The sequence below is a fragment of the Triticum aestivum genome, chromosome 3D (genome assembly GCF_018294505.1).
Source record: "Triticum aestivum cultivar Chinese Spring chromosome 3D, IWGSC CS RefSeq v2.1, whole genome shotgun sequence".
NCBI classification, from domain to species: domain Eukaryota; kingdom Viridiplantae; phylum Streptophyta; class Magnoliopsida; order Poales; family Poaceae; genus Triticum; species Triticum aestivum.
Window position 1 is genome coordinate 352,516,431 of NC_057802.1, and position 8,040 is coordinate 352,524,470.

The 8,040-nt window shown below is 41.7% G+C and overlaps 1 protein-coding gene across 2 annotated transcripts; it reads right to left on the reverse strand.

The window, feature by feature from the left end:
• Positions 1 to 1,107: 1,107 nt before the first annotated feature.
• LOC123078834 (V-type proton ATPase subunit B 2) lies at positions 1,108 to 7,494 on the reverse strand. Of its 2 annotated transcripts, none has more exons than XM_044501462.1 (15): positions 7,227 to 7,494; positions 6,260 to 6,339; positions 6,106 to 6,161; positions 5,935 to 6,033; positions 5,450 to 5,509; positions 5,140 to 5,251; positions 4,844 to 5,052; positions 3,813 to 3,941; positions 3,595 to 3,732; positions 2,844 to 2,994; positions 2,544 to 2,626; positions 2,048 to 2,095; positions 1,884 to 1,937; positions 1,717 to 1,800; positions 1,108 to 1,628 (listed from the first exon to the last, which is right to left on the reverse strand). In XM_044501462.1, the coding sequence occupies exons 2-15, from the start codon at positions 6,315 to 6,317 to the stop codon at positions 1,443 to 1,445; spliced, it is 1,467 nt and encodes a 488-aa protein (XP_044357397.1). In that variant the 5' UTR covers positions 6,318 to 6,339; positions 7,227 to 7,494; the 3' UTR covers positions 1,108 to 1,442. The 2 variants fall into 2 exon arrangements, with proteins under 2 accessions (XP_044357397.1, XP_044357398.1); XM_044501463.1 differs by having other exon boundaries at positions 6,260 to 6,321; positions 7,227 to 7,349.
• Between the last annotated feature and the right edge of the window lie 546 nt (positions 7,495 to 8,040).

Consider the following 8,040-nt stretch of genomic DNA (forward strand, 5'->3'; position numbering starts at 1 on the left):
ATCCAGCATTATATGGACTCGAGCCCTCAAATACTTTGCTGGGTTTATACGCCCCTCATTGACTATGACTTTGATCGGGGGAATTCCCACTTTTTTAGCTATTTTCTCAGCAATCTCCGTTTTCTTCATGAGACCATCCGGTATGCCAATAATGCGTGCCCACACAACGATACGATCGAGTTTATACTCCTCGACGTTTGACAGTCCATCATATTCTTCCAACACCACAGCGGCGTTTCGGAACAACCATGGGCCACCATTCATGACGCGATTCCAGTCACCTATGCAAAGGAATTGGGCGAGGAAGATGTTTGGTTTCTTATCCTTGAAGATCACTCCCTGCGCCGGCGCCCAGGCGTTCCGCATCGCCTTATACAAAGCAACATGACCAAAGGGTTTGGTCGTATGAACCCTAAAGATGGCGATCCAACGAGTTTCTTCTATTAATCCTTCAATCTCTCCCGACAGATCCAACTCCTCTTCCTCCTCCCCATGGAGGTTCAGCCCTGAAAACCTGTCTTCCAGATTTGCTTCTGATCCGGTCGTACCTCGCCCACCCCCACTTCCCGACGCGACGCCCTTCGGCGCCTTTCCACTCCTCCTCTCCGCCATGCAAGCCATCAATAGCAGTCAAGAACTATCTGGGATCGCGCACGGGTCAACACGATCAACCCTACGCGAGAAATTTTTGGTGTAGATGTGATATATGTGGAACCCTAGCGGCGCGCCGCAAGGGGATATTTGGAACCCTAGTCGCCTAGGGGATACATGTGTGTGTACCGTTTGGCCAATTTGCGATGAGGAGGCGAGTTGGCGACGTTAAGTTTCACTTTGGGCGGTTGGGGTTCCCACGGTAGCCGAATTGGTTTCTGGGCAGCTGCTGCTGGTGATGTATATTTTCATCAGTTATAGCATTTATTTGGGTAGGGCCTAAATTTGTTTGGCCACCATATATGTATAAGGCCGCTGTTGATGTGTTTCTTTTTTGCCCGAAGTGACCTAAAAGCAGTTTTTTGGGCACGCCTTTGTTTTTAAGGCTACTCTTCGAGATGCTCTTAGTATGAAATCATCAACAAGCTCTATTAGAGTGCCTAAAAGCTGACCGTAGATGCAAATCGTTTCACTCTTTATTCAAAAGTCCATAATACCCAGCTCAACTTGTTCTCGATTATTGTTATTTTGCGAGGAACTTATCCTCCATTATTCCCCTTCCTTGCAACAATTGTCCTCAGCAAGATGATACATGACGCGATTTGAGCATCAATGTTGCCCGAATTGCTAGATAAATAATGTTTTTTGTCAAAAGAATTGATGTTTTGCTAATGCTAGCAAAAATTTGAACTACAAATTGGGAGGATAGCACAATATATATTAACTGGGCCCCTGGCACCGCTTTATTGCACAACAACAACCAATTTCCATGATGGCGCCCAAATTCTGACTTAGTGGGAGGCATCACGACTGTAGAACTGATCAAGGGTTTTCGCCGGTATACGGTGGAGCAGCTCGCGGGGGAAGATGCGGAGTAGGGTCCAGGCAAGGTCAAGCGACTGGAAGATGTTCCGCGTGTCATATGCCCCCTGAGCCACAAACTTCCGCTCAAACTTGTCGAGGAACTCAAGGTAAAGCTGCCATCATTTTCCAAGAGTTCAGTTTATAAGGAGCTTCAAACAATTCAGAAAATAAAGTGAAAAGTCAGTGCAAGTTCAAGGTTACCAAGTCCTCTGATGACAGTGCTTCCTCTCCGACCACTGCCTTCATCGCCTGCACGTCTTTGCCTATGGCGTAATTGGCATATAGCTGAAAGGAAAACATGTGATTAACCGATCCATATCCTCGAATACGATCGTGTAGGCTACAGATTATGGGAAACTCTAGCGAACCTGGTTTGAGACATCAGAATGGTCCCGGCGAGTCATGCCTTCGCCAATAGCGCTCTGCAAAAGATCCAGAATAGGTAAGCAGTTGTGGACCTCACTGATAATGCTTGTATCACTATAACTTAGGTGTCGATTGTAACAATTTTCTTTAGTAGCAAAAATCATACCTTCATGAGCCGCGAAAGTGAGGGAAGGACATTAATTGGTGGATATATCTGCCAGATAGATATTAGCAACAAGATCAGACATAAATTTTGAGATAATACTCAGTTAGGAGCTACAAAAATATTGATCCGAGTTAATTATGATACTCAAGGGCTTAGTCATTTAGGCCAGTATAGGGTTTTCCGTTTTATTGCTAAGTTACTATGCCAGACAAGTATTATTTTCTCTTTCTGAAGGAAAGGCAACAAGCTGCATCCTCAATTTAAAGAGCCTGGTAAATTATTCGTTGCATAGAATGAAGTGTTCTACAGAGGTGCTACGTATGCCTCCTGTCCCAGCAAAGAAAAAAGAAGTCATTGCAATTGACCATATTAAGTCTAGTCACCTTTCTTGTTCAGATCAGGAATCCAAATAACAGCCTTAGAACATATGCTAAGTTTAGTGGGCATTTAGAGATCATTTGTAAAGTTTAGTAAAAAACTGGAAAGTGTACAATACCTGCCGATTATGTAGCTGCCTGTCAATGTAGATCTGCCCCTCGGTGATGTAACCAGTAAGGTCAGGAGTTGGATGGGTAATATCTACAACAGTAGATAACTTAGATAACTTTTTTTTGCCAGAATACTGAACAAATTTTACGAGTGTAGCTTGTTTTGAGTGATAATTATAGAACAGGTCTCACACTATTCTTCCTCGGTTAAATCAACTCTACAAATTTACATAGTTACATTGAAGCAGAGAAGATATGTCATGTCATAAAACATTTGGTAGAAAAGCAAGAATATATCATTAACTGACCATCATTAGGCATGGTTAAAATAGGTATCTGCGTAATCGATCCTTTTCTTCCTTCTATACGACCAGCACGCTCATAGATCGTCGCCAAGTCAGTATACATATAACCGGGATAACCACGCCTTCCAGGTACTTCCTCTCGGGCAGCAGAGACCTGAAAGGAAAAAGGCAGGAGGTAAATATACGTCCATATAGAGTAAGGGAACTGAGAATGAACAGGACAATACACTGAAGGACCAGTTAAATCCAGACCATACAAGGACTACATACAAATATCCACTGTCCTCAGCCAACACTGCAACCAGAATTTAATTATCTATGACATTGTCTTTGCATATAAAATTCTTTTTGCTAAGATATCATTCATAATTATCAATAGCTTATACTTTTTTTATCTGAGTGCTTACTTAAATGTCGTATGTTAATCTAACTTCAACCAAGTAATTTATAACAGAAAAGTATAAACTAATATACCTGCAATAGTAAATACTTAGCTCCTATTGATAATAAATAAACAGTATATGCCAGTTTACCCAAAGGCAGTTATAAATTTGGCTCTGCAAATCTGCGTTTTCTATAATCAATATCTATGTCAAGATTTATTGGAGAAGGTTAAAAGATTTGATATCAAAAACATTCAGGGTTATGTGTTGCTAACACAAATCGTGTGGTAACTCCAGTTGATGGGAGACAATTTCCAACATGTTTCTACAGTAAAATCCAGGAAAATATTACTGGAGGTAAGAGCCCTTACTTCACGAAGTGCATCTGCATATGAACTCATGTCAGTCAGGATGACAAGAACATGCTTCCCACACTCATATGCCAAGTATTCCGCTGTGGTGAGAGCAATTCTTGGAGTAATAATACGCTCGATGGTAGGATCATTTGCCTATGAACAAAAGTAAGGGGTAAAATCCTTAGAGCAACAAGTGAAGGAAAGAAAAGAGGGGAAAAGGTATGCAGATGTACCAGATTAAGAAATAAGGTAACTCTCTCCATCGAACCATTCTCCTCGAAATCACGCTTGAAAAATTGTGCTGTTTCCATGTTTACTCCCATAGCTGCAAAGACAATAGCAAAATTGTCCTCCTCGGCATTCTACAACAATTGTAGCAGATGCGTGAACGTCAAACTAATGCTCTAGCATGGAGAAAAAACTAGAAAGGATGTTCGGAATAAATCAATGTAACTGAGAATTATACGAATTAATAGCTACTGTTAATTAAATTATTATTATTATAACTTTTTTTGCAGGGAATTTAGAGAGCTTTATTATGCAAAAGTGTTCGCTGAACAATCAGTCAGAAGGCTGCTTGTCAGGAAGCTGGGAGTCTCAGTAAGCCAACTCTCAGTCACAGCTAATGTGCAAGCTCGCTTGGCACATAAATGCAGAGAGGCTGCATCGAACCCAGGACCTCTTGGCACAAGTGAGGAGTACTTCATCACTGCGCCATGTAAACCAGACCAAGATTGTACACAATACAAGTACCTACTTCTTCGAAGTTAGAACAAAGACCACAGAAAATAACAATGTATCGCAAGTCCATGTTGTAAACTAGATTCACTGGTCATCCCAAGAGGATACGGATTAACACATATAGAGTTGCCTACCGCAAGCATTGCGCATTGATGGCTACAGCACCCAGAATGATAAATAAACAATAATGGGCCAACAACGTGAGATACCATATTATGTAGTTTAGAAGAAAAATTATCTCGTAATGTGCAGGTAGATATTTTTTTCCATCAAACTCATCCAAAACTAATCACTTCGAGTGTGTGTAGAACATTTTAGTACGGGGGAGAAAGGTTTGGATGTCCATAGAAAAGTTCACACATCAGTGTACAAGCCTGGTTGATGGAGCAAACAGCCCTCAACAGTTAGTTATTTCAGCTTCAGCTTCATTATAATTATTTCTGGCTACTTCTGAGAGTTATCCAAATAATTTTAATAGATAAATACTGTGGGCATCCAATACTTGTTTTGGCTTTATATATACCTCCAAGATATTATCAGTCTTCTCTTTACGCTTTACTAGCCCAGCCTGACGGCAAATCTGAGCAGCAATTTCATTGTGTGGCAGACCTGCAGCGGAGAACAGAGGGATCTTCTGACCACGAGCTATAGAATTCATGACATCAATTGTAGATATCCCAGTCTGTATCATTTCTTCAGGGTATGTCCGTTCGCTGGGATTGATAGAACTTCCTGTATGAGATTAATAACAAAACAATTCTGAATCAAATTCTATGTAGCCTGAAATCTTCTGCATATTTGAACCCAGCTAACTCTTACCAGAAATATCCAGGTATGCCTCTGGTAAAATTGGTGGGCCATTATCTATCGGTTTCCCAGAACCATTGAAAATGCGTCCAAGCATATCCAGTGATACTGGAGTTTTTAGAACCTTTAAAATGCAAAAGGAGGAAGATATAAATGAGCCAAAAAGCAAACAAATTACCTTTCAAAAAATTTAAGCAATTGCAGAAAGACCACTCAATCGTAGACGATAGAAAAATATCCATTGGCACCAATTTATGAGTAGTGCAAAAGGGCATCTTTACTGCTACACGTGAGCGCAAGTCTCAGGGGAAATCGATATTACCTCACCAGTGAATTGCACAGTTGTATATTTGTTGTCAATACCGGAAGTTCCCTCAAAAACCTGTGAGTGATTTTCTCAAGTTTCATGAACAATGAAAGGAAGGTAGGTAGAAATGGAAAAACTGTACATTCACATATAATCGGAGTTTGAATTCATCTCAATGTCGGAGGTGAACTGAAGACGATGAAAAGACAAAGACAACTAACTGTCAAATGATGCTTAAATTGAGATAATGTGATAGGAATATTGCATAATTGTTTCCACACCAAGAAAGTTATGACTACAGACAGCAAATGATCTTAGTCTTTGGAGGTTTTGTAACACATGAGATAAACCATATAAGGCATCTCTGTTTCCAATGAAAATATACTATAAATAAATTTGAATAGAAGATCCCATCAATAGGTGATGAATTGAAAACTTCTGAACAAAAGTAATGCGTTCTTCATTTTTCGTGCCGCTATGATACTATCACACTAATATACCTGAACCACAGCTTTCTCTCCATCAACTTCAAGCACCTGACCACGCCTAGTTGTGCCATCTCCCAATCGTATGTTGACGATTTCTTGGTATTTAGGACCCTAAAATGACAGCTTCAGGATCAAAAAATATTATCAATTAAATCACGAAGAAACGGTGTGAAATGAGGATACCTTCACTTTATCAAGAATCACAAGAGGACCAGCAACCCCAGAAACTGTCCTGTACTCTGCAATACAAAGAGAACTGTAAGAAGGTGTGCATTATCTTTACCAGATTATCAGTGATGTGAAGATACTCATATGGAGATAAATAGAAAATGCATACCCATCCCGATTTCAAGGGTTCCTTCCTCCATGTCGACATTGCCATTTGCAACAACCATGTTTCTGAAATTTAGAGGAAGCCTGATATACCAACATTAACAGAGTAGACTAAGTTAACAAAATGCATTGCAAACCAAAGAAATCCCTAGAAGACTATCATCATATGCTAATTCAATTAGTAAAATTGCTTATTGATGGTTGTATCTTTTCATTTCACACAGTGCTCTAGGAAAATTGATCAATAAAGCTGTCGAGCATATAAAACACTGGAGTCATGATCTAATACACCTGTCAGTTAAATCGTGTACTCTGGGAAGTATAAGCTAGATAATACTGTTTGAATCAAAAATATCAACCATATCCTGACAAAGTTAAGATTTCGATTACATGGGGAACATAGAAGCCAATTATGAACTGCCGCTTACTGGAAAATGCTACTTCAGAAACAGAAGTTAACTCGACATTACTAGCTCAAATTTCACATATATGAGAAACAGTTTTTACGCACGGAGCTCACTAAAAGGCACAGTTTCAGAACACCAAACCAAACTCAAAAGGCTAGCAAAATCTCGGCCTTACGTCGGTTGTTCCTAGAGACAACACACCCTGAAAAATCTGACCCTCCCTCACCTTGTCGTTGACTAGTCTACAGACTTCTACATCGGCTGATCCGATGACCGAACTCCAGACCAGAGACATCACAAACTGCACGCGCGGGCGCGAGCACAGCACAAGAGGCCGAGGAAGATAAAGAACCGGGCGACAAATGTACGAAAGCCTGAAAACCTGCCCCCAGCGGAGCCGATTTGAAACGCAGAACCGCAACCCGGTGCCACCGGCCTGCTCGTTCCTACGAGCAACTCAAATGAGCAAATCTCTAGCGCGCGCGCGAGCTTAAACGTGCCAAAACGATCGAGCGCGGAGGAGAGAAGGAGGAGGAGGGCGAGATCCGAGCAGCGCGCGCGTACCTCGGATTCGATTGGAAGCGCCCACGATCGGAGCTTGCCTGTGCCTGTGGGGGGCTTCAAAGGATCGCCCACGATGTGCCGTTCCCCCGGGCTCTGGCGATGCGATTTGATTTGATTAGCGGCTTTGTCTAGCGACGTTCTCTGATCCGGGATCTGGTAAGATCTGGGCCGTCCGCGTGGTGCGATAGGGTGTCGTGGACGGTACAGATCGACGCGATCTAGCTGCTTGAGTGGGTCCCGCCGAGGGGAGGCTCCTGGAGTACAAGTCGAGCGGGTCACGTTGCCCACGTGTAGCAGAGCTGTCGGGATGACCGGAAGGATTCCTTCCTTCTTGATTCAGGCCTATCCAATTTTTCTTTTTTGATTGATTGAAACTCCGCCAAGTTTTAACTTACCTGATAAGGCCTCTTTTGGTTTGTAGGATTTTTGTAGGAATTCTATAAGATAGGATTTGCAAAAGAAAAATTCCTTTGAAGCCCTTTGGTTTGTAGGAATGGATTCCTATTCCTATGTAGGATAGGGATCAATTCTTCACATTTTGGAGGAAAAAAACATTAGCCTAGACTCAATGGAAAAAATCCTATTCTATGGACCAAATGGCATCTGTTTCTCTGTAGGAATTGACATGCATGTCATCTCACTTCCTATGATTTTCCTATTCCTATAAAATTCCTATCGCATGAACCAAAGAAGGCCTAAGTTTACAGAAAGTTAGGGCAGCTCCATTTCATCCCTTGCTCCCTCCTCGTTAGAGCATCTCCAGCCGTGTCCCCCAACAGGCCCTCTAAGGCCATTTTTTAGCGCTGGCACCCAA

Bases quoted from the DNA above. Each gene is read 5' to 3' on its own strand.
- LOC123078834 (XM_044501462.1), bottom strand. From the start codon at position 6,317: ATGGTTGTTGCAAATGGCAATGTCGACATGGAGGAAGGAACCCTTGAA. The intron at 5,252-5,449 runs GTAATATCGATT...TGCATTTTAAAG, and splicing joins CTGTGCAATTCACTGGTGAG to GTTCTAAAAACTCCAGTATC. The intron at 2,096-2,543 runs GTATTGTACACT...TCTATCTGGCAG, and splicing joins GGCAGCTACATAATCGGCAG to ATATATCCACCAATTAATGT.